This window comes from Nomascus leucogenys, chromosome 11, assembly GCF_006542625.1.
Source record: "Nomascus leucogenys isolate Asia chromosome 11, Asia_NLE_v1, whole genome shotgun sequence".
In the NCBI taxonomy this organism is placed as follows: domain Eukaryota; kingdom Metazoa; phylum Chordata; class Mammalia; order Primates; family Hylobatidae; genus Nomascus; species Nomascus leucogenys.
This window is the reverse complement of record NC_044391.1, coordinates 117975374-118000173: the sequence shown is the minus strand read 5'-3', so window position 1 is coordinate 118000173 and position 24800 is coordinate 117975374. Positions and strand designations below refer to the sequence as shown.

The 24800-nt window shown below is 35.1% G+C and overlaps 1 protein-coding gene across 20 annotated transcripts in view; it reads left to right on the top strand.

Moving 5' to 3' along the window:
* Window positions 1-24800, top strand: part of DLG1 (discs large MAGUK scaffold protein 1) — a 192127-nt gene that overhangs the window by 35145 nt on the left and 132182 nt on the right. For 2 of the 20 annotated variants that reach the window (XM_030823042.1, XM_030823036.1), the window contains exon 1: window positions 4468-7575. The exons of 14 other annotated variants lie outside the window; for them this stretch is intronic. In XM_030823042.1, the coding sequence (XP_030678902.1) occupies window positions 7342-7575 (234 nt within the window). In that variant the 5' untranslated portion in view covers window positions 4468-7341. Of the gene's footprint in view, window positions 1-4467; window positions 7576-24800 lie in introns of those variants that run through there. 4 more of the 20 variants (XM_003280121.2, XM_003280122.2, XM_030823043.1 and 1 more) reach the window with 2 other exon arrangements.

Below are 24800 nucleotides of genomic sequence, written 5' to 3'. Positions count from 1 at the left end.
CACACACAAGATTTTGTTTACCCAGAGTCTCCAGATGTCTTAGGTTTTAAACCTAAGGTGTTATCCCTAAGGGTTTAGGCCTATCCAGAGGCTTCCGTTTCCCTTATGCAAGGGTGAATTGTGTCTCTAAATTAATTCAACCAATTCACATAACTGGGATACTATGGATTTCACTAGTGAAATCCCATTTTGCTGTTTAATAAGCCACTACCTTCATCAGTGAAAACCTACTTCATTATGATAATTGGTAAGACTTTTGGTGTAAATCAAAGATTAATATGACAAAATCCCCCTTTTTTGTTGTTGTTTTGTTTGAGTTGAAGTCTCGCTCTGTCGCCCAGGCTGGAGGGCAGTGGCGCGATCTCAGCTCACCGCAAGCTCCGCCCTCCGGGTTCATGCCGTCCTCCTGCCTCAGCCTCCCGAGTAGCTGGAACTACAGACACCTGCCACCACGCCCAGCTAATATTTTGTATTTTTAGTAGAGACGGGGTTTCACTGTGTTAGCCAGGTTGGTCTCTATCTCCTGACCTCATGATCCACCTGCTTCGGCCTCCCAAAGTGCTGGGATTACAGGCGTGAGCCACCGCGCCCGGCCAACAAAACCCTTTTAGCAGCCATCTCCATTTATGATTCTTCTAATTAAATGCTAGGTAGTCAATCTTGGGATGTGAATTGGAACGCAGACTGGCCTTTGGGAGGTTTACGGTTCTCCAGGTGTTTCTAATGTGCGGGCGCAGTTGCGAAGCATTGTGCCACCACTACTACTGCTACTATAGTTGACCCTTGAACAACACGAGTTGGAACTGCACTGCTCCACTTATATGCAGATCAAACAAATGCAGATTTCAAACAAATGCGATCAAACAGAGTATTTGTAGGATGCAAAACCCAAGTATACAGAGGGCTGACTTCCTATAAGTGCATAGCTGACTTCAGGACTTCAGTATGCGAGGATTTGGGTATACTCGGGCAGTCCTGGAACTAGTCCCCCGTGAATGCAAAGCTTGAGGTATTTTCCTGAACTACTGTGCTATCTGTGTTGAGCTATTAATATTTACAAGTAAACTTCTGACATCATTTGTCGAATCCTCCTTCTAGAGTGAGAGACTTAAATTGATAGTATTGAGAGAGAAAGCATTAATACTTTAAGATTTTCACTGCTTTCTTAATCTGATTCATTTCTTCCTTAATTTTCTGAGCATAAGAGATGAGAAGTCAGTTTTTTGGTATCTGCTTTAAATTGCTTTTTCTTTACATATACTTGCTTTTTGTTTATTATTACAATGATAAAGGATTATGTCCCTCACAGCTTTTTAAAGAAATATTTTATAGAGGCTTAAAGGAGTATGTTATTAATTAAAATGTCCTTTATCATCAGTTCTAAGACTTACCTTTTCCACATTTACCCTTTCTGAAATTGGTGGAAATCTTGCAGTTGCTGGCATTTTGTCATCGCCTTGTCTGAGTGGCAATCTTTGTGTAGTCATATGTAAACCTTTGTTGACACATTTTGTTAAGATCAGGAAAGTACCAGCATGCTTTCATGAGTCTTAGGATACTATGGCTGGTCCTATGAGAAGCATCTGAAAACCCGGCCATCTTTGTAGGCCATTCTCTTGCTCTGCCTTGTTCATTTTGTTTTCTTTTGTTAGGTATTAACAGAATCAATCTCTGAAACAATTATAAATAATCCTCTGGGGCTCTTAAGTGAAACCACTAGTCCCCTTTCCCTCACTTTGGTTTGCTGGCTGTCTGATTCATATTTGCAAACTGAATAGATAAGGATTTTCAATCCCAGTAGAAAAAAATTGTGTGTATTCTCTATCATTTGTTTCTAAATCACACAATATGTTAATGTTTTTTCCTATTGTAAACTTGTTAAACATATTTTCTTGTATATTTCTTGTGTAATATGATGTATCAAGTTTTTTAAAAATTTAAACTTTAAAAACTTAAAACTTGATACATAATATTGCCTGATATATTTGCACCATAATTTGATGACCATGTCAGCTCTCAGATATCTGTTACCTCTGTTTTTATTAGGTTTTGTAAAGAAACCTGCAATGAGTAATCTCTGGACATGAAAAGTATTTAGTTTCTTTTGGATGGATTACCAGAAGTCAGAATACTGAGTCAGAAGAATATGAACGTTTTTCAATTCTTGAAACTTTCTGACAGATCGTGTTCTGATAGAATTGTAATTTAAGAATGATTAAGGCTGTTTAGTTTGGGGATTTTCTACCTGCTTCCCCTCTTTCATTCATAGGTTACTGTGGCAGATGCCACATAAAATAATTATTTGAGGGGTGTAATAGATTTGGAGCAGGTAAGCATTATAGCAGAGTAGGTAGGGTTCCTTTAACTTTTTGTTAGAAAACCATAATTGAAGGAAAATAACCCTTATTTTGACATAAGAAGGCAAGCTTTAATGCTTTTTCATCTTAATTTTTAAAAAACCAGAATGTTATAAGAAGCTCAACAATTTATTTTAAAATACAGTGTCCAGTATTAGACTAGTAGTCTCTTTTTTAAAATAAAAACTAATATAGAGAGCTTTTCCTCTTTTATAGTATTGTGGTTTGGAGTGAACAGCTGTTATGCTGCATGTAGAAGTCAGTATATGAATTATTTTATAATTTGAAAAAGTATCTTAGAATAACAGTGGTTTGCTGAGTAGATTGTAAATTAGGCACAGCTTTAGTCTTCACAATTCTAATAAAAGCTAATGGTAAAAATAAAATTTAATAGATGCTTTAAAAATCAACTGCTAGGATATTAGTTGTGTCAAGCAATGCATGCATTTAGCAGTTATTAAACATCTGTGCTAGTAACTTGGTTAGACATCAGTGATTAGTATTTTTTTATGGAAAGATAGTTAACGCAGTATGATGTGACATGAAAGAGGGAGAAATTAAATTCTTGGAGTTTTCTGAAAAAAGCAAGTTGACATTTGCATAAAGTGTTGAAGGATGTGTAAGATGCCAAGTCAGAGGAGGAGGCAGTTACTGGGGTAAATAAATACAGTGGAAGGGTGACAATCACAAGAAACTGTAGAAATGCAGGAAGGTTTATGTTATTATTGCTGATACTTGGGGTGCTTGTTAGGAAATGAGGGCAAAATTTAAAAGACCTGTATGTTGAATGTTCTTAAAAAAGGTTTGCCACCATGAAACATGCCGTGAATTAATCTATTAGATTATTGTGGTGGTGGTGGTGGTAGTGGGTGGTGGTGGCTCTCGTTACTGGAATAGTGAATAAAGTAAGATAGTGATTGGGTTACTTTATTCAGGGCTTGGCATAAAGATAATTATGATTTTATAATTTAAGGCTCAGAAAGGGATACTTTCCTGCCAGTGTTGGGAAGAATATCAAGAAAGAAATTGGGGATATAATAGTTTTTTTAAAATCTTAATGTAGAAGAGAAGGACACAGTGGGTAAATTTTGGGGTTACATAAGAATAGTGTCAAGGTTCTAAAACTAAAAATGAGCTGAAATTAGGAAAAATTGTTAGAACAGTAAATCGAACAAATAAAAACCTCAGCCTTTTCCCGAAAAGTTTGAAATGTACATGAAGCAACAGGGAGGACAGTAGGAGTATTATTGAGTGTCTGGGAGGTTGCAGTGATCATTGAAGAAACAATTTATATTTGGTTTTTGTCTTCAATGGAAAATTATGTTCAAACTATTGTATACAAAGTAAACCCTGCTAAGAGGGGCTTGAAATCAAACAGAAAAAACAGGGTCAATGAGCAGATAATTGTGCTAAATAAGTATATTTCCTAGCATTTTATTTCATCCAGTAGTATTGAGAATATAATGAAATCACTAGCAGCTCTTGATAGTTTTTAAAAAATTGTAAGGAATGGGAGTGGCAGAAAAATGGACACAAGCAAATATAAGCCTTTTGAACCAAATACTAGAGGAATAGAAGTTTTCCTATTTCTAGTATATAATGAGCAGTTTCTGAAATCAACTTTATTTTTACATCTCTGGAACATAGTAAAACATTATTGAATTTTATCTATTTTAGATGGACCTGGTATACTAGGGTGAGCATATAGTTTGCATGCATTGACCACTAGATGGTGCTCATACAGAAGGGATTTTGTATGTGTGACATTCAGGGTTTTTCCGGATAAATAACAAATCTGTGTTCTTGTCACTCTTCTCAGTCTTGTCTTATCTCAGTACAGTTATATGTTTTGAAATTTAATAGCCCACATTAGAAAAGAGTAATAAAAATGCCTGTTGTATTGCATTTACATTACATTAGCTTTGTAGTTACTTTGGGTTTGTTTTTGTTTTTGTATTTGTACTTTAGAGTTTCAATATTGCTTTTCCTCTTGTCCTTTACCTTTTTACAGTTTTCACTAAGATTATTTAGTAAACTGGGCATGGTGGTAACCTCAGCTACGTGGGTGGCTGAGGCAGGAGGATGGCTTGAGCCAAGGAGTTCCAGACCAGCCTGGGCAACATAGTGAGACTCCGTCTCAAAAACAAACAAATAAAAGATTATTTAGTACTTGCCTTTGTTTCTGTACCTAAAGGCTGCTGAGTTTGTGACTTTAGAAACGTACACATATAATTGAGAGCCTATCCAGTATAAATTTTTAACTTTTTATTTCCATTTAATACTATAAAGTAAATATTCCTCATAGTCATAAATTTTTCATAATCATGTTTTGAATTACATAGTAATCCACTGAACTAATCATATTTAGTTTACTAACTTAAGCTTTCTCTATTGTTTAGGCTAGAATTCTATAGATTATATTATCACTCTGAAAAAGAAAAAACATTACAGAAAAAAGAATATTAATTCTTTATATATCATATTAAGATGTTAATAGTGATACCTTTTGATAGTTTAGATTGCATACCATCTTTTCATCCATTATTTTAAATAGGTTTTCCAGGTTTTTCTTTAATGAACTTGAATTTGGTTTTAATGGAGTTTTTATCTGTCATCTCTGCTGTGTAATGAGAGAGGATATTCTAAAGCAAAGAACAGTTGGTTGCCTTCCGCCTTCCACCTCCCAGTCTAATCTCATGTGAAACCCCTCTTGTGATTTAGGTATAGATTTTTTGTGTGCATATACTGACTGCTGGCCAATGGATGAGGTGTTCCTAGATTTTTGTAGGTCATGTAACAGGACATTTTCTTAAAGAAGCCTTTCCCAAAACTTGAAGTTGTTTTCTTGATGTGAATGGATTTGCATAGGAAATTCGCATTAAGAAGTATTTCTTCCCTGTACATTGGGGAAATATGGGAGGCAGTGATCTGTCAACTTTAGATTGTACCCTAAGTTCTTTGGCTCTGTAGGGTAAATAGGTGCACACTAAGAGCCTACTATTGTATGTCTGTTGGTACTGTTTACAGTTTGAGGTAGGAGATTTGCATTCAACAATTGTATTCAGTGTTTTCATCAGACATGGATCAAGGCACATATTTTAGGGCCAGACCAATTACTGTAGCATTTGTATAAACCACACTAATCAGGTCTTTACTAGGTACCTGGTCCATAACAAAACTTGAATTTTTTTCCAGGAGGTTTCATTTTTTCCTTCACAAGATGATTCTTAGTTACCTGTCTGCCCTTAGTGTTTTCTTACATTCTCCTACTCCGAATTAGGTAGGATCACTCTGTCTGGGGCCATAAATTGTCAGCTACTGCCTGCACAGTCCTTGGGAAGAAGCACCAAACTTTCTGGTATAATCTCTGTCACAAAATATCTTACCCTCAAGAGTCCCACATGGCTCTCAACCCTTACTGAGCTCATGTTCACTTCTTAGCAGAGGCATCATGGAGACAGCATTAGCGTATTTTCTTGCTCAGTCAAGATTTGCAGTGGACCTCAACGTTGCAGTTTGACAAAAGGCTGCATCTAGTTGGTGCTGGTAAAGCACATAGACAAGGAAGATGTCAGTCCACATCCGAAAAAATATCCATGGCTGAGGTTGGGACTTAGGATATGCTCTTATCAACTTAAAAATTGAATTATTCAACCAATAGTAAATTATCAAGTAGGGTTTTTGTTCACATATTGTTTTAAAATGACCATTGTTGTAATTACTAATATAGCACAGTGTTAAGAGGGCTTGCTTGGGAGTTTGTGGTTCTCAAACTTGAAGGTACTTAAGAGTCACTTGGGAAGCATTTTAAACATAAAAATTCCCAGGTTCCCCCCGCCCCTAAACATTTTGATGGGGAGAGGATACACCAATCTGCATATGTAACTAGTGCCCCAGGCAATTCTCAGGCGAACTATTATGTTAACCTAGATATTAGATGTTAGAATATGTTCCTTTAGCAGTCAGGTGATAGTATTTGGTGAACCAGAGTGGTATTTATGTAGAGTTGGATAAAACACATTTCACTGATTATAAAACAATTTACTAGCGTTAATTCTTTTTCATTTTTAGAAATTTATGACCTTGTAATCTGAATGTTTATAAAATACTAGAGAGGTGATGCTGATAATTTCTTGAAAGTTCTTTTTTATCATAAAAGTTCCAGAAGCAAAATACTTGTTTTAGTAATTAATCTACCTTGAGACTCAGTTATTAATCATTAAAAACCAATACATTACATAAAATGATAAAGGAGAATCCATTTGTAATAAAGCGCTATCATTAGATAGTCAGAGTTTAATGTAGGCAGCACCTTTGAACAACTTAGAGCCAGTGCCAGATAATGTGTAAGATCCTGCCTGGTGTAGAAATTTGGATATGAATGACAAAGATTCTTTTAGTGAAATCATTTTAACAGTCAGAACTATTTGCAGAGAGAATCCTCTTGTATGTTTTAATTCAGTTCATATTTATAATTTATATAAGCAGTGAAGGTGCCATTGGATTTTACTACAGACTGTGGTTGAAACGTGGTAATCCAGGGTTTTTCCACCCAGTGCATTAAATTAGGCAGCCCCACAGGGTCTTGGTAGTCCAGTGTTTGTAGCATCCTTCTTTACCTGCTAATCGACCTCACTTCCTGGATTTCAATCCATCTAGTTATCAGCTAACAAAAGAACAGCTTTTGGTTCCTGCAGACGCTGGTGAAAAAATAATCATGAGAAAGAAATCCACCTTATGTCGTCTTTTTTGTCTGCAAAAATAAACTCAGCCATCATACAGCTAACAGGTACAGAGGGAAGATACGAGCTCTTTCATAGGAAGAAATCGCTGAGAAAATGAGCATCATTTCTCAAGGTTTTTATTTTCACTGATCTACAAGTGATGCTGCTGTAATTCTAGCTGCAGTTTTTACCGATCATTCACCACTCAGCAGCTGGTAGAGAAGTAAGCCTGCTTGGCAACCACCTGCAGGGCTGCAGAGATGAATTACATTTTCGGAAACAACACACTTCTATACTCTCGCGGCAGTCGAGGAGGCAATACTAGCTCTAGCCATGGCTCAGCAGGCCCAAAGCAGAAACACTGGGCAAAAAAGGGCTCGTCAGATGAACTGCAAGCTGAGCCAGAACCTTCACGCTGGCAGCAGATAGTTGCATTTTTCACTCGAAGACACAGCTTTATTGACTGCATCTCGGTAGCCACCAGCTCCACCCAGGTAACATACCACTTGTTGAAATTATTTTCAATCTATTTCTGTTTACATTTGCTCTGTAAAAATGTCTTAATACAGATTTTTAATTTAAAAAATAGTCTTACCCCTTGAAACCTTGGATGTGTAGAAATGTATGTTTTCTGTCCATCCGTGCAGGTCTTTAGCACAAAAGGGGGAACAAGAAATATTTTTCCTTATGCTCTTATGTAATACCAAACAAAATAGCCTCAGATTCAATTGAATGACTTTTCTAAAAATATGAGCCCATTGATACATAAATTAAAATATGAATTAATAATGCTCATCTCCTTTTTAGACTGTGCTAAATGCTATAGAGTATGATGTCTGACCAAAGAAAAAATGCTGGTTTGTTTAGTTTTTGTATGTTATTAGATAACCTTAGGGAGACTGTTATAGTAAAGAAACAGAAGATACTTTGAAATATTTTCATTTTTCAGTGTTTTGAAAATAGATTCAATTTAATATAATTGGCTAGTATTATATATACTTACATCTTAGCTATATTATGGCTTATTCAAGGGATTTAATGAATCCTTTTTTGTAAATATTATTTATCTAGTTTAATTTGAAATTAAGTGAACTTGTGCAATTACACAGTCATGGAATATTTTTTCACATATTCAAATCACAATTTAAAGAGATGAGCAAATACTAAAAGTCTCAAAATTAAAAAAAAATCACATAACACCACTTTTTGAGGAAATGAGCTATTGTCTATGAGAGGAAAAATAAAAATTAATAATTGTTTGAAATACCTATTGTTTGGTACAAGGGTGGTTTGAGGAAATAGTCATATTTTTAAATATTTTTAAGCAGTCAGTTCAACTTTAGTAAAAATAAAAGGATGAGGAATGGTCTAATTTAAAAACAAGTTGAGAATGCATTTGTCCTCTGACATCAGTGATATTTAAATTAAGAAAATACATACATACACATTCCTTAGGAACTTTTAAAATAAATTCCCTTAAAGCTATCTTTTAAAGAAAATAATAGAAGCAGCTCAATAAATATAAACTGTCAACAGTTCTATATTTCTTTGTTTTTTATAAATTTCTTTACTGTTTTTGGTTACTAGAATTGTCTTTTAATAGTGTTGATTTAAAATAACGTCGGCTTTCTTAAGTAAGAAATTCTACCTATTTTTCTTAAATATTTGGAAGAAATGGAATTACCTAGGAAGGAGGAGTCATTATGTAGACATTGAGGTTAAGTTACAATCAAAACTTACTGAATGGGCAACAATTGATTTAACTCTTAAATTGAATGCTGCCCCAAGAATTTTACTAACCTTATTTTGGCTACAATTATATATATCACAAAAGGATGCAAAGTCTAAAGGTTGACAGTGTTATTCATTGTAGATTAATACTAGATGATATTTTCCATTATTAACAAGACAGATATCTTTAAAACTTTTTATCTATATATGGTTTATGTAAGTACACACCCTCCTATATATGTATGCACAGATAACACTAGCATTGATATATCTGTCACTCAGTTTATTAAAAGCATGCAAATGAAAAGACAGGAAAAGTAGTTCACGTATAAACTGTTGAAACCACAGAATTACATTATAGTTACTTGGGAATTGGAGCAAAACGTTGCTATGATTGCGCTAAAATAGAGTTATGACCCCTATTTGCAATCAGTTCTACAAAGCCATTTTACATTTCATCCCCCTCACCCAGTTTGGTTCAGAGCATTCCTGTATGCTAATATAGGAGTTATTAATAGTTTTTATGTCTTTCAGACCTCTTTCCTGATTCTCATCTTGTCTTTTTCATTACCTTTCTATTTTATTTCTAGAAATACGGGTATTAGGGTAGAGGTTTTAGCCTCTGTTTTTCTTGTACTGGAGTACCAACATTTTGTTTTTCATTTTATACATTTTTGTAACTGATACATTGGATAGTTTATATATCTAATTTTTTAATAACTTACTGGAGTTCATTTTACAAGTTAAAATATAATGGGACTGAAAAATAACTTTAGATATAATTGGATCTTAGTTGGTGCTAGAATACTTTTTTAAATTTCACTGACTGACTCATGGCTAGCAGCTTTCTTTTGCAGCACTAAGGGATTTATTGTTAGAAACGACGTAGATTGAAATTTCATACTTTGAGCATATAATATATACCTATGAATATAGTAGGGTGATAGTGTTTTGTACTGTGATTGATAAATAACAGAGGTCTCTTATTTCACTGATGTCAAAAATACTCTAAGATTTGATAGAAAGATTAACTTTGAATCTTAATTCCTTATGACTAAGCCACAGGATATTTTTTGCAGATTGGAGAGTTGTTATAAGTCAAGTTCTATTAGTATGAAAATTATCTGATTTAATATCCCCCCAAATATACACAATACGTAAAAAGAACCGGTACTTATTTTACAGATTCATTTAAATTGCTTGTCTGCTGGAGGTATTCATATTCATAACTAAGATTATGTGCCATGTTCTACTATGATACTGGAACTCAGGAGGAAGTCATTAATGTTTTTCGAATGATAAGGAAACTGAGTGGTTATAAACTTTTGCAAGACACCTAGCTTCTCAGTTAGGGTTTGGCATGTAGTTGGTGTTAATAAATGCTTATAGAATTAATTAATTTTTATTCCATTCACCTCAAATGTTATCTCCTGGCCTTCCAAAATATGACACCTAATCTGATACCTCTTCAGTACCTATATTGATTGGATCTTCTCTCTTCCCTCACAACTGTCTGGTTTTTCACAGCAGCCCATCTCGTTTTCCATTGCCTTTTCTTCCCCTCCATTCTTCATACTATCCTCCAGTCACACTTCCCCAATTCCCCTGATTTTCTCACCCCTTTCAATCACCACTCAGTAGTGATAAGCAAATAGCTTACACACTGTCTTTAAGTTTTATCATTTGATTGTATCTCATTTTACATTGTGGGTTTTTAGAGAGGTTGTTTTATTTTTTAATGTTAAATAAAAATGAGTTTCTTATGAATTACATTGGTGAAACTTTTTCTGTTTGAGGCTTCATAGTGTTTTTGTCCTTAATTTCAAACAATTAATATAGAAAAAGTTCTCTATGCATTGCAAAGCCCTCCTTGGTTCCTCACCCTCAGCGTCCCTCCTAGTCTTGTGTTTAGGATCACTTAATAATCGGCCCCGTCCTACTTAGCATGCGGAGTCCTGTTCCAATCTGGGACCAGTTTTTATATTCAGCAGGGTTTTAAAGAACTCCAGCACAGTGCTTCTAGGCTTTACTTGATTAACGCCTAGGTGAAAAGTTTTATTTACTTAGTGATATCGACGTTTATTAATGTCTGTAGTAATCATATGAACTTTAAATAGCTGTGAAGTGTTCGGTCATTTTGAATGTGTGTATAGCAACTATTCATACATTTTGGACTACTTGAAAATCTCAACATATAGAGCACTATAAATACTCAGCCCCCCCAAAAAAAAAAAACAATTAACATGCCAAATTAAGCTGAGAGCAGCAAAGCTGTATTCTTAGGAATATGGAACAGACATGAAAACTTGTCAGAATTGAAATAGAATAATAAAATTTTCTTAAAGAGTAAATATTAGCTGAGTTGAATAATCTGCTGAGAGGAAAAACCCTGTCCTAAGTTAAAAATGCAGGAAAACATTGTTCAAGTGCCTGTGTGGAAAAATATTTAGGCTAATTTGTATACTTTAAAAAATAATTGTCCTAAACAGATGCCTTCTGAGTTATAGAGGATTTAATTTTTAGAGCTATGCATTGGATATATTGTCCAATAGAGATAATAACCGTATCAATGTCATTGAGTCACTTCCACCAAATAATTTAATGTATATATTAATAAAGTACTTAGAACAGCGTCTGACACATGGTAAGTGCTACATTAGAGTTAGGTGCACCTGTTATCTTATTTTTATATCATTTAATAGTATATGAACAAATTCAGATATAGATTAATAGGAATTATTGCACCTAGGATAGCGCAGTACATTCAAGCATTCAGTAAATATTGTTGACTGATTAAGTTAACTTGTAAGTACAAGCCATCCACTTTTTTTAAGAACCAGAGATCTCAACACCTTTAATTATAGGATTTAAGGGAGGTGCCCCAAAGAGCCTTTCAAATTCTTGATGAGACTACCAGTTTTTTGACCTTTCCTCCCCTCCTAGCACTCCCTTCTGCAAATTGGTAAAAACCAGTCACATGTAGATGACTAAATTTAAGTGATTATCCACTTCTCACCAAGCTCCCCTAAACATCCCCCAAACATATCATTAGGACTATTTTTAGATCCTACATCCCTTTTAGCCTCAGTCACCACAGAAGGTCCAAACCATCCAGATTGCAGCTCTGCCTTCTGTATACCAACTCGCAGACTGCACATTAAACTTCTAATACCTGATTCCTGCTCTTATTCTCAAATAAATAATCTGCTTTGTGTTCCAGCCTGTTAAAATAAATGAACTGTGTGCCTAAAGCTCATCCATTCACTTCTGTACCAGATCGTAGTCCCTTTGGTTGTTCAAGAACTTCTGAAATCCCCTTCTCTCTTCACTGCATCATCTGTCTTGCCTCTATACTGCCCCTAGACTTGCCTCTGTAAGTCCTATGAGGATGTACACCTGCTATAATATCTTTCATTAAAACAATCATCCAAAAAACCCTCTTTGTGTGAGTGTAGATTATCAAATCCAGTGGCCAGTTCTCAATGTTCATTTTACGTGACCCTACAACAACTGTTAACACAATTGATTACTCCCTCCTCTAAGTTCTTTTTTCTCCTTTGACTTGTGGATAGTACTGCTCTTTTAATATTCTACCAGCCTCATTTTCCTTTATAGTATCCTCCTTTTTCCTACTGCTAAATGTTCAAATGTCTGAGGGCTCAGTCTTTGACCTCTCTTTTTATACTCACATTTCAGGTGATCTCATCTAGTCCTGTGCCCTTAAATACTATCAATATTTCTATCTTTATTCCAGAGTTAATCACTGTACATTAGACTTTTGTATCTAACTTTCTACTCAGTATCTCCACTTTGGTTAAGCATCTGAAAGGTAACATATTAAAAAGAGAATTTCTAGTTTTATTGGTCTCAATCTTCTTTATTCAGTGTGCCATCCACTAAGATGCTGAAGACAAAAACCCTTAAAATTCTATCTTTTATTCCTTTTTTCTTTGCTCCATATCCAGTCTGATACCAAATCCTGTTGGCTTTATATTCAAGATATATTTATGATTTGGCCACTTTTCAACACTTCTGCAACTACTGATTCAATAATTTGTTGCCTGAACTACAGCAGTAGACATCTAACTTCTCTCTTGTTAATATTCTTTGCTTCCTCTAAGGTAGCACCCCTTCACTCCAGACATTACTCCATCTTCTTACCTGATTCTTTATTATAAATTTTGTACTGTCTTTTTACTTGACTGTCAGCTTCATGTGGGTGGGATTTTTCTGTTACTTTTATTGTTGTATCCTCAGTTTCTGTGACAGTGGCTGGCACATTGTAGATTACCAGAAAATATTTGATGAATGAGTGAAGAGACAGGGACATATGAACTTGTGCTAAGGAGGGCCCAAGCAGATGTGTTTGTCTGTCTTTTCCCTTAGACTTTCTGTGAAGCATGCATCACACTTTATTTAGCATTGTAATAGTTCTCTAGCTGATGATTCTTACTTGCCCTCTGAGAAGAAATACACACAAGGAAATGAGGTAGGGAGAGAAGAGAATTCAATTTCCTCAAAACTGGGATAACTATATAACTCAGACCAAACTAGGATACTTTAATGAAAAGAGGGAATCATTAATAATTAAAGTGAGACAACAGGCATAAATACAGACTTCCCAAGTAGATAGAGGCATATGGGGTCACTCTGTTACAACCATTTATTTTCTGACTATTCCCACCAGGCAACAGGTCTGAAATTCACACCAAGACATCTCCATCCTGGACCATCCTAGATTGACCTAACCGTGTTATCGATACATATTACATTCATTTTGTCTCATGTGTAATGATAATTGTGTTTTGATAAAATATTTTTTTCTTCATCTCCAAGGAATGGAATTATTCACATTCATTAGTGTAGTGCCTTTGTACTAAAAAGTAGACTACATATAGGGTAGGTAGACAATCTTCTTAAACTGCTTTGAAAATGCTGACTCTGATTGATAGGTTATTTTCCAGAGAAATTGGTGGAAATAGTCTCCTTTGGTATTGACTAACCAAACATTCACAGTTTGGATAGAAACACTGTTTTACTGATTGTGAGATGCTGACCCTTGGCAGACACATTTGTTTCTTAATTTTCTACTCAGAAGGCTACTAACTTTGTGAAATTAATATGATGACTCAGACTTGGAAATCAATTGTTCCCCCTTTCACACAAAAAATATTGTAGGATCTATTTTATGTTTTTGTTTTTCTGGAAACTTTTACAGTGCACCTACATGTACTGACCCAAAAATTGGTTCTTAAACACTATTTCAACACATTTTTATCATTTGTACAATAAATAAAAATAAATTAAAAATAATATAAAAAATAAAAATAAAATTTGTATCATTTGTACAATACGACACTCTAGAAAAGCATAGAGATGAAGATTAAACAAAAAGTAATTGGTTACAATGGTTATATTAGCTTTTTTAAATTGCGAAATTGACCGTACGATCCAGCAGTTGTACTCCTTCATATTTGCCCAAATGAATTGAAAGCTTACATCCACACAAAAACCTGTACAGAGATGTTTATAACAGCTGTGTTCATAATTGCCAAAACCTAGAAGCAACCAACACGTTCCTCAGTATGTGAATGGATAAAGTGTGGTGCATTCAGGCAATGGAATATTACTCAGCACTAAAAGAAATGAGCTATCAAGCCATGAAAAGACATGGAGGAACCTTAAATGAATATTACCAGGTGAAAGAAGCCAACCTGAAAAGGATACACACCCTTTGTTTCCAACTAGATGACATTCTGGAAAAGGCAAAACTATGGAAACAAAAGATTAGTGGTTGCCAGGGGTTAGGTGAGAGGGATAAATAGTAGAGCATAGAGGATTTTTAGGACAGTAAAGCTATTCTGTATGATACTATAATGGCGGAAACGTCATTAAACACATGTCAAAACCCATGGAATATCCAGCCCCCCCCAGTCAACTCTAATATAAATTATGGACTTTGTGATGTGTCAGTGTGGGCTCATTCATTGTAACAAATGTACATTAGAAATGCAGGGATGTTGATAATTTATATTTTATATATGTGTGAGCAGGGGGAATATGGGAGCTAAAACTGCTCTAAAAATATATAAAGTCTATTAAAAACTATAAAATTGGTATCTTAATGTAGGTTAGATTGGCTTAGCTTGAAGACATTTGAAATTTATGATATAAGGTCTTTATAGTTAGGAAATGTGTTTTATTCATCTTTGTAGCTTCTGTATAGTGTCTTGATTGTTTAGATGGCCTGTCAAGGATAGATAGGCAAAAAGAAGTTTCACAGGCTATAATTTATATATTCTTAACATATTCAGACAAGTTTTAAAGTTCACCTTTAAAATAATGTGTTAATAAGAGTGCTGAAAATGACTGAACATGCTCATGGGATCAGGGCAAGTCAGCCTGAGCAACATTTTTCTCCTGTATTTTCAAGTAGTGTTGTTTGCATGAGAATTGTACTTCATACCTCTTATCACAACTCTAATTCAGTAGTCATTTGGGTAATGATTTTGTTTAATGTCAGCCACGAAACCGTAAGTTTCACAAGAGCTGATGCTGCAAGGTGTGTGGTTTTTTCCCTTGGTATCCCCAGAGCCTAGCATGGAGAATGCACTTGATAAATATTTGTTGAATGAATAAACAGATGTTATACAGGTGTTAATTTTTATTTAATCTGCTGTTGACGAAGTGGAAGTTTGGAACTTCTAAATATTGTTGGATCACTGTAAATTTCCCAAGCAATTTTTATGTAACACTATGGCTTAAAAACTAGCAAGTCTTATGTTACCAGATTTTGTAAAGTTGTGAATTTCAGAAGTAATTCAGATCCTTCTGTGAAAAAATTGTGAAGCATTTATACTCTTACATATCTGAAGAACTTAAATTTTTATCATGAAAATTTTACTTAGTATCAATTTCTTTAAAGAAATTTTCTTAAATTATTCCTTGTACTTCCTGGCACGATTATTTAGATAACGTTTCCAGTCCTCCATTTTTATAGCAAAGTTTAGAATTTTGATAAAGGTAAAAATAGTTGTTCAGACTATGTAGAGAACAGTAGCCTACAATTACCACCTTTTAAAGAAAACTTTAAACCAACTGATGTGGTAATTTTAACAGGCGTATGCAAATACAAACCAACTGGCAGTGCCACCTGGGAGCAGTGGAATTTTATAGAAGCCTATACACAACTTGCCCCTCCAGGCATTTATTTAAAAGATTTTCCCTCCTCACTTCGTAACAGGAGCACTTCCTATTCATTCTTTTTCCTTTAAGCCCCAATTTGGTTGCATTTCTGAACAGTATTTTCAGTATCTGTGAAATCAAAACTCTGACTTCTTGACTCGAGCAGCTTTGAAATGTGAAGAAGTTACAGCTGTGACACAGTGGAACCAAATGATTGCTTTACAATTTGTGTTGTTTTGTTGTTCTGAGAAAAAGAATTGGGGATTGTAACCTGGCGTTTAATTGTTTGTTAATCTTTTTTTAACAGCCGCGTTCAAGAGCAGTAACCTGGCATTTAAATTAAAACAGATCCCACCCTCATTTATCTGTATATAAATCTGACTGATCTTGGTAGGATGATCTGATGTATCAAAGGGTTATAAATTTGGAAAGAAATCAGTTGGAAAGTATTTTGTAAGATAGAGGGAAAACAAACAAGATGCATATCAATATTAAGAATTAATTGCTTTAGCCAAACTAAGTACCATAGCAGGATTTTGAAGGGAGAACAAAAGAGAGAACAAAAATGGTATCATTTTAATCACTTTTTTTCCAAACTGGAAGGCTATATTCAGTATAAAGGCAAAATTTTTTCAGTTGTAAGAGTCCAGCTTTATTATATAGACTTTTTAATTAAAAGTATTTTAAAGAACTGTAGGTGAAACTTGAAATTTCCATATGTATATCTTGTTTGCTTGTTTTTTAAATTGTTGCTTTCATGGTTTCGGGGGAGAGAGAATTGGCTTATTTTTATTGTAGACTAAGAATTGCAACAGAATTAAACCATTTATAGTTAGTAAAAGTTTTCTATTTTCTTCATTGACTTAATTAGCCTTTTCTTTCTCCTTTTTTAAAAGCAGCTAAAGCAGGAGTCAGCAAGCTACAATCTGTAGGCCAAATGTAGCCTGCCACCTGTTTTTGTAAATAAATTTGTTTTGTTTTGTTGTGTTTTGTTTTTGAGACAGAGTCTTACTGTGTCGCCCAGGCTGGAGTGCAGTGGCGCGATCTCAGCCCACTGCAACTTCCACCGCCCGGGTTCAAGTGATTCTTATGCCCCAGCCTCCTAAGTAGCTGGGATTACAGATGTGCACCATCATACCTGACTGACTGGGTTTCGCCGTGTTGGCCAGGCTGGTCTTGAACTACTGCCCTCATGTGATCTGCCTGCCTCGGCCTCCCAAAGTGTTGGGATTATTACAGGCATGAGCCACCATGCCTGGCCTTGTAAATAAAGTTTTATTGGAACACAGCCATGCCTATTTGTGTATTGTGTATGACTACTTTTGAACTACAATAGCAGCGTTGGATAGTTGCAACAATTACTGCATGGTCCATAACGCTTCTTTTTTTGTCGTTTCCAAAAATGTTTGCTAACCCCTGATCTAAGGATTGATGCAATATTTATTTCTTTTTACAGGTAATATATATTGTCTTTGCAGTAAAATATAGTGGTAACAATAAAGACAAAATAAAACTCTTTTTGAACTATTTTAAAGAGATAAGTAAAGTGTACTGTCTTTAGAGGATGATGACCTGGATTTAAATTTATATTCTGCCATATCGCCTGTGCCACCTTGGGTAAATTACCTCAATGCGGAGTCTGTTTCCTCATCTGTAGAAAATGGGGATGAAAGTGTTATCTACATCAAAATTTAATGAGAATTAAATGAGACAATATGTGCAAAGCACTTACTATAATACATTAATTACATCAATGAGGTGAACATCATCTTTATCAGCTACCCTTTTATCCACCACCACCACCGCCACCACCATCATTTTCATTTCAGCGAAATATTCTGACCTTTAAATGAGGAATCTAGAGATACAGAGAAGCAACCATGTTTTAGCTAGAGGGTTGGTAACTTTAATAGGGTGCAGCCAGGAAAACAGAAACCACAGCAACTATTTTAACAGGAAAAATATAATACATGGGATTGGTTAGATAAGTATGGGAGAACTGAAAAGGCAAAATGAGAATGCCAAGGTAAAATCAAGAGTAACTTACAGAAGTAGCTACCTGTAGGGGAACAAAGGACCCAAGCTGAGATTAGTGGAACCTCAGAGGAAGGGCACCATGGGTTTTAAATATGAGCCCTCAGTAAGAAGTTGTACTTCCTAATGCAGTTTGAGTAGAAAAGCGATGAAAATATTTTAAGCAAATATGCTTGACCAAGACATGTTTATTTTCACATGGGACATTATTAGGCAATTCGTTATTGCTAGATAGAGAACAACATGAAACTGGCAATTTTTTACATTTTGAAACTTATGTTCTAAGGTTATCAAACTGCAAAACATCTTGAACACCTTCTGATTGGTGGTGGCTGCCCAGAAACACAGAAATAACCTTTTAGCAATGTCTACTATGTATATCGCATGAAAGTGGGTAGGGGAAGGAAGACTGTACCTACCCAATCTATTGCCCAAGTCATTTTGGAGTGCTGATTAAATTGATCTCTTTTGACAGTCACATGGTTTTATTCATTCAACAAATATATATTAAATACTTCCTGTGTGCACTTTTCTAGGCACTGGGCATATAGGAGTGAACAGAACAGAAATCTGCTCTAAGTAGAAGAAGACAGATAATAAATACAACTATCCAAAATACAGTCACATGTCACTTAATGGGAATACAGTGTATATTTATTTTTGTATATAATAAATATACAGAAGATAAAAAGTATAGTATAATAAATATACAAACCAGTAAAATAGTTGTTAATTATCATTCTGAAGTATTATGTACCATACATAATTATATGTATTATACTTCTGTGCGACTGGCAGTGAAGTATATTTGTTGACGCCAGCGTCACCACAGATGGAATACATTATACTGCAGCATTGCAATGGCTGTGGCATCACTAGGCAGTAGAAATTTTTCAGCTCCATTATAATTTTATACATGTGGACCATCATTGACCAAAATGTTGATATGTGACGTATGAGTGTATATGATATTCTGGAGGAAAAATAAAGGAAAGAAACAATAGAAAATGTGTGTATTTATGTGGGGGAAATAGAAGAAGGCAACTTGAGAGAGTGATAACAGGGACCTGAATCATTACAGACTTGTAGAGGGTGAATAATACAAGGCAAATCTGATTACTGGGAAGCATTAAGGGCCCATTTTAGGTTATTAGTCATGAAGTCTGTGGTTGTGCTTATTTCTCTAGCCACATTCTGATGAAAATCAGGTAAAAAAGCATATTATTGCAATTGGTAATTTTATCCCCATTTGTCAATTATGTAACCATATATTTAAGTTTTAGGGTCTCTGTTTAAGTTTTTCGTGTTTGGCTTATCCTTTACTAGGACAAGATTGTCATCTGAATGCTGATAGAACATTGTCTTTTCATAGGGGATAAGAAACCTTACTGAATATTACGAATCTCGCAAGTAGAGACAGATTCATGAACTAGATGATCTGTCTGTATGAACTAACATACTTGTACCCATGTTTCTGTAATGGAATTAATTGCTAGAGCTGTTTCCCTATTTACCTTGTTTTGTTTTAAATTTAATGATTTTAATACCCTTAGTGATCTGTTTAAAAATGTATTTAGTTTTATAAGTGTTTGCTTCTGAGATAGTTATGACATGGAAGTCATATGAAGCTGGTTCAAATAACATATTGTTGATTTTTTACTATACTGGCTTATGTGAAAGATACCTGTTTACAGTGACAGGACCAAAGGACATTTGAATAAAAAAACAGATTTAAACCATAAAAATCACCTTTTTCTGAAGGTGCTGGGCCCCCGTTGAGTACAGTGATTCCTAAGCAGAGTTTTTGTAAATCTACTTGCTATATTTTATCCTTCTATAAACATTCAAAAGGCTTGCAGTTTTTTTTAGTTTCTCTCTTACTTTTAAATAGCTTCTTTGACATTTAATCAGAGAAACATGCCACATTACAGCATAATACATCTTTAAACAAAGAACCAAAGAACTTAGATTAGGAATATTAATTATGCCATACAAAACCAAAATAAGATCCTTACTAACCCACAGTGACACAACAGTTGATACTTTTCCTTGCCATCTAAGATATTGGTACCAAATGATTTGCTAATTCATACATCTCATTTTCTCTAAAAATATGGAAGTGCACATACAAAAATTAACTCAAGATAGATTAAAGACTTAAATGTAAAACCCAAAGCTATAAGACAGCCTAAGAAGACAACCTAGGCAGTACCATTCTGGATATAGGAACAGGCAGAGTTCATCATGAAGACACCAAGCAATTGCAACAAAAGCAAACGTTGACAAGTGGGATCTAATTAAAGAGCTTCTGCACAGCAAAGGAAGCTGTCAACAGAGTGAACAGATAACCTACAGAATGGAAGAAAATTTTTGCAAACTGTACATCTGAAAACGGTCTAATATCCGGCGTCTATAAGGAACTTAAAGAAATTTACAAGAGAAAAACAATCCCATTAAAAGTGAGTAAAGGACGTAAACAGACACTTTTCAAAAGTGTGGCCAACAATCATGAAAAAAAGCTTAGCGTCACTGATCATTAGAGAAATGCAAATCAAAGCCACAGCGAGATACCATCTCACACCATTCAGAATGGCTATTAAAACATCAAAACAACAGATGCAGGCAAGTTTGTGGAGAAAAAGGAACACTTATACACTGTTGGTGGGAGTGTAAATTAGTTCAACCATTATGGAAGACAATGTGGTGGTTCCTCAAAGACCTAAAAACAGAAATACCATTCAACCCAGCAGTCCTATTACTGGGTATATACTCAAAGGAATATAAATTGTTCTATTATAAAGACATGAACGCTTAGGTTCATTGCAGCACTATTCACAATAGCAAAGACATGCAGTCAACCTAAATGCCCATCAATGGTAGACTGGATAAAGAAAATGTGGCACATACACACCACGGAATACTATGCAACAATAAAAATGAATGAGATCTTGTCCTTTGCAGAAACATGGGTGGAGCTGGAGGGCGTCATCATTAGTAAACTAATGCAGGAACAAAAAATCAAATACCGCACATTCTCGCTTATAAGTGGGAGCTAAGTGATGAGAACAGGTGGACACATAGAGCGAAACAACACACACTGGGGCTTGTCTGAGGGTTGGAGAGTAGGAGGAGGGAGAAGATCAGGAAAAATAACTAAATGGGTACTATTCTTAATATCTGGGTGATGAAATAATCTGTACAACAAATCCCAATGACACAAGTTTACCTGTGTAACAAGCTTGCACATGTACCCCTGAACTTAAAATAAAAGTTGAATTAAAAAGATACAGTAGTGAATCTTTGTGTATATTCTTAGGTCAGTTTACCCCCTTCACATAACGTGTTAATGTAAAATATAAGCATTATTAGCTGTCAGATAGTATGTTCATTTATCATCTTTGGAGTTGCATCTTATGCTATGAAAGTCATTTTAATAAATTATTTAGTGAGAAAATGTTTTTAAATATATTTAGATAGCCTTGCAACTCTGTTATGCCTGAGTCGAACTCTTGTATGAAAGATCATTTTTAGTGGCCATTGTGAATGTTAATAGGCCTTCCTCACTCCAGACTTCTCATCAGTCACCAAGATATACCAACTCTGTATTCAAAATGTATCTTGATTTGACTACTCATATGTCCATTACCACCATTCAGTTTAAGCTACCAATAACCTTTCAGCTGGATTATTACAGTAGACTCCTAATTGTCCCTTCTATCTCTTCCTGTATTAATCAGGATTCATATGCACATAATGAAAACCACTTGAGTGCTTTAAGCAGAAAAGGCTTTAATAAAAGTAGTAGGCTCATTCAATATACATTTATTTTTCAATGAATCGAAGTGAGGGAGGGCGATACATGGTCATAAATGTAGATGTGCAGAACAGATGCACATGGCTGTATGTAGTGAGCGTTCAGACCACTTTATGAAAATCTGTTTTAAGTGCTGCTTTTGTAATTTTAAGATCTTAAATTTGATTTAAAATATAAAGCTATAGAGAAAATTAAGAATCTCTAAAAACAAATCACTTTAAATATTTGTTCAGATAGCCATCCATTTGATACTGGTTTTTAAAAGGTACTTTAAAACATGTATAATATATCCAATTTTATAGAAATTTACAATTTTCTGCAGTGTTCCTTGTGACGGTGTTAATATCATAGCCTCTGTTGCCATGGAGACAAGTCTCTGAAGGCAGCCTCAGAGGCTAATGATTCCATGATGTTGCTATGGATAGAAACAACTGAGACCGTTGCTAGTCACATGGTCAAGATTTTTTTTAAAACAACAACAGAAAAACTCTAGATCTGATCTTATTGAGTGATACAAATGGAGCAAAACAAGGATGATGGCATAACAGTCACTGTCTAATGAAATAGTTATGTAAGATATTTCAAGTTTAAAATGCTGTACTGAATTCTGTAATAACCAAAATATAATGGTTACTGTATATTGCTGCCTCATTATTTATATTAGAATCTTAAGTTTGACATTTTCTAATTTAGAATCTTATACAGCTCCCCAGAGTTTTACCCTGCTCTAAAACCTTTGCCGAAAGCATCCTATTATCAGATCTAATATCTTTGCTGTTCCTCATCAGTCAGCCTTCATTTGATTATTATTTGTATAGAGTTGTATTTTTGTTTCAAGTGAACTAAATGAATTACTTTGTTGTTCTGTAATTGTTTGTTACCAGAATTGGTTATCAGTTGTGGTTAGGGAATTGTGTGTGTTGATGCGTCGTTGACTTTCTCAGCGGTGTTGGCCTTAAGGAAGAGGCAGAGGCCTATGTTTTTCTTCAAGGAACTTGGTCAGTGCCCTGTAGAGAGGGGGATGGGTTAAGATGCTGTAAACTGGGAATTTTTTTAAATGGTACTCACGTCCTAATCTAAAGAAGGTGATTCTAGAAGAGGCTCAGAGACAGAGGGTTACAAGTGGGATTAAAGTGTAACATTAAAGGATTCATGGTTTATCATAAAGGGTTTTGGAGAGCAGCTGCCCAGTGGAGAAAATTTTTGTGCTTTGCCTTGAAATTTGACATAAGCATGTACTTTTGTCTTATTTTGGCTATCAAAGTAGATTATTGATCAGCTATTATCCTATTGTTAGAGCTGGAGACTATTAATAAGAAAATAACATACTACATTTGTGACATTTTCAAACACTTAAAAAATAAACTTTAGTGTCCTTAAAAGAACCAAAACAAAACAAAAAACAACGGAGGCACCAGGAAGCTTTTAGAGGTGATAGATACATTTGTTACTTTGATTATGGCGGTGGTTTTATACGTATATGCATATGTGCAAACTCATCCAATTGTATACATTAAATATCTGCAGTTTTTTATATCAGTTCTACCTCAGTAAAGTTGTTTTTAAACTAGAATAAAATTGAATTAAAAATAACATTAGACTTTCATGACTTTGACACCTTTGATGACTGCAGCCAGTTATTTTGTAATGTATCACTCAATTTGGGTTTGTCTGATGTTTAATGATTAGATTCAAGTTATGCATCTTTGGTAGAAATATCCTGGAAATATTTTACTCTCGTTACATTTTATCACGATACATGATTTTGATTTTTCCCGTTACTGGTGATGTTAACTTTGATCACTTGATTCAGATATTATCTGCAGATTTCTCCACTGTCATTAATGCTTTGAAAGGAGACACTTTTGTGTGAGTATATCCCATTCATCCACTGGAATGGACGTTTCACTTGGCAACAGGAAGTTTTAATATTCATTAATATTTCTTGAATGAATTACTCTTACTATGATGGCTGCCACATGATGATTTTATAATTCCATCATTACATTTTTAGTTAGCATTTTGTTGTAAGGAAATGCTCTTATCTTCATTTATTTATTGATGTATTTATTTATATCAGTATGGGCTCCCACATTCCTGTTTTATTCAGTGGATGTTATGCCATTGTTATCATTGAGTTACAGATTGTTCCCAGTCTGGCCAGTGGCAGCCCTTCAAGCCAACTTCTGTGTCCTTTGTCATCCTCTTTGAGCACTTCCCTTATTTTCTGGCACAGCAAGATGTCTACACTCATCTAATACTTGCTGAGCTCCAGCACTGGAGTCAGCCATTTCTTCAGAGACCCATGGTTTGGTTTGGTTTTGCTTTGTGTTGTGGTTTTTTTCCCGCCGAGACGGAGTTTCGCTCTTATTGCCCAGGCTGGAATGGAATGGCGATCTTGGCTCACTGCAACCTCTGCCTCCTGGGTTCAAAGAGATTCTCTTGGCTCAGCCTCCCAAGTAGCTGAGATTACAGGTGCCTGCCACCATGTCCAGCTAATTTTTTGTATTTTTAGTAGAGACGGAGTTTCATCATGTTGGCCAGGCTGGTCTCAGACTCCTGACCTCAGATGATCCGCCCACCTCTGCCTCCCGAAGTGTTGGGATTACAGGCATGAGCCTCCGTGCCCGGCCATGTTGTGTTGTTTTAAATTGCAGGATGAGTATTTAGAAATCAAGATTTGGACACCAGGTGTATTCATGCTGTTGAGCTGTTAGCTGCTTCCAGGCCCTCATAGTTAGCAGACCTATGCACATATATACACACACATTTATGTCTATATTTATTTTTGAATTTATCTATATATATTGACAACTGTTTATACCAATACCTCCAATTTTAGTGTAACACCATAGGTCTCATGCTAATTTTCTATCTTTCCATATTTATAACTCCCTTTTCTGACACAAAGAACCTTGCTGTCAATATCCTTCATGTATTTATTTATTGGATCAG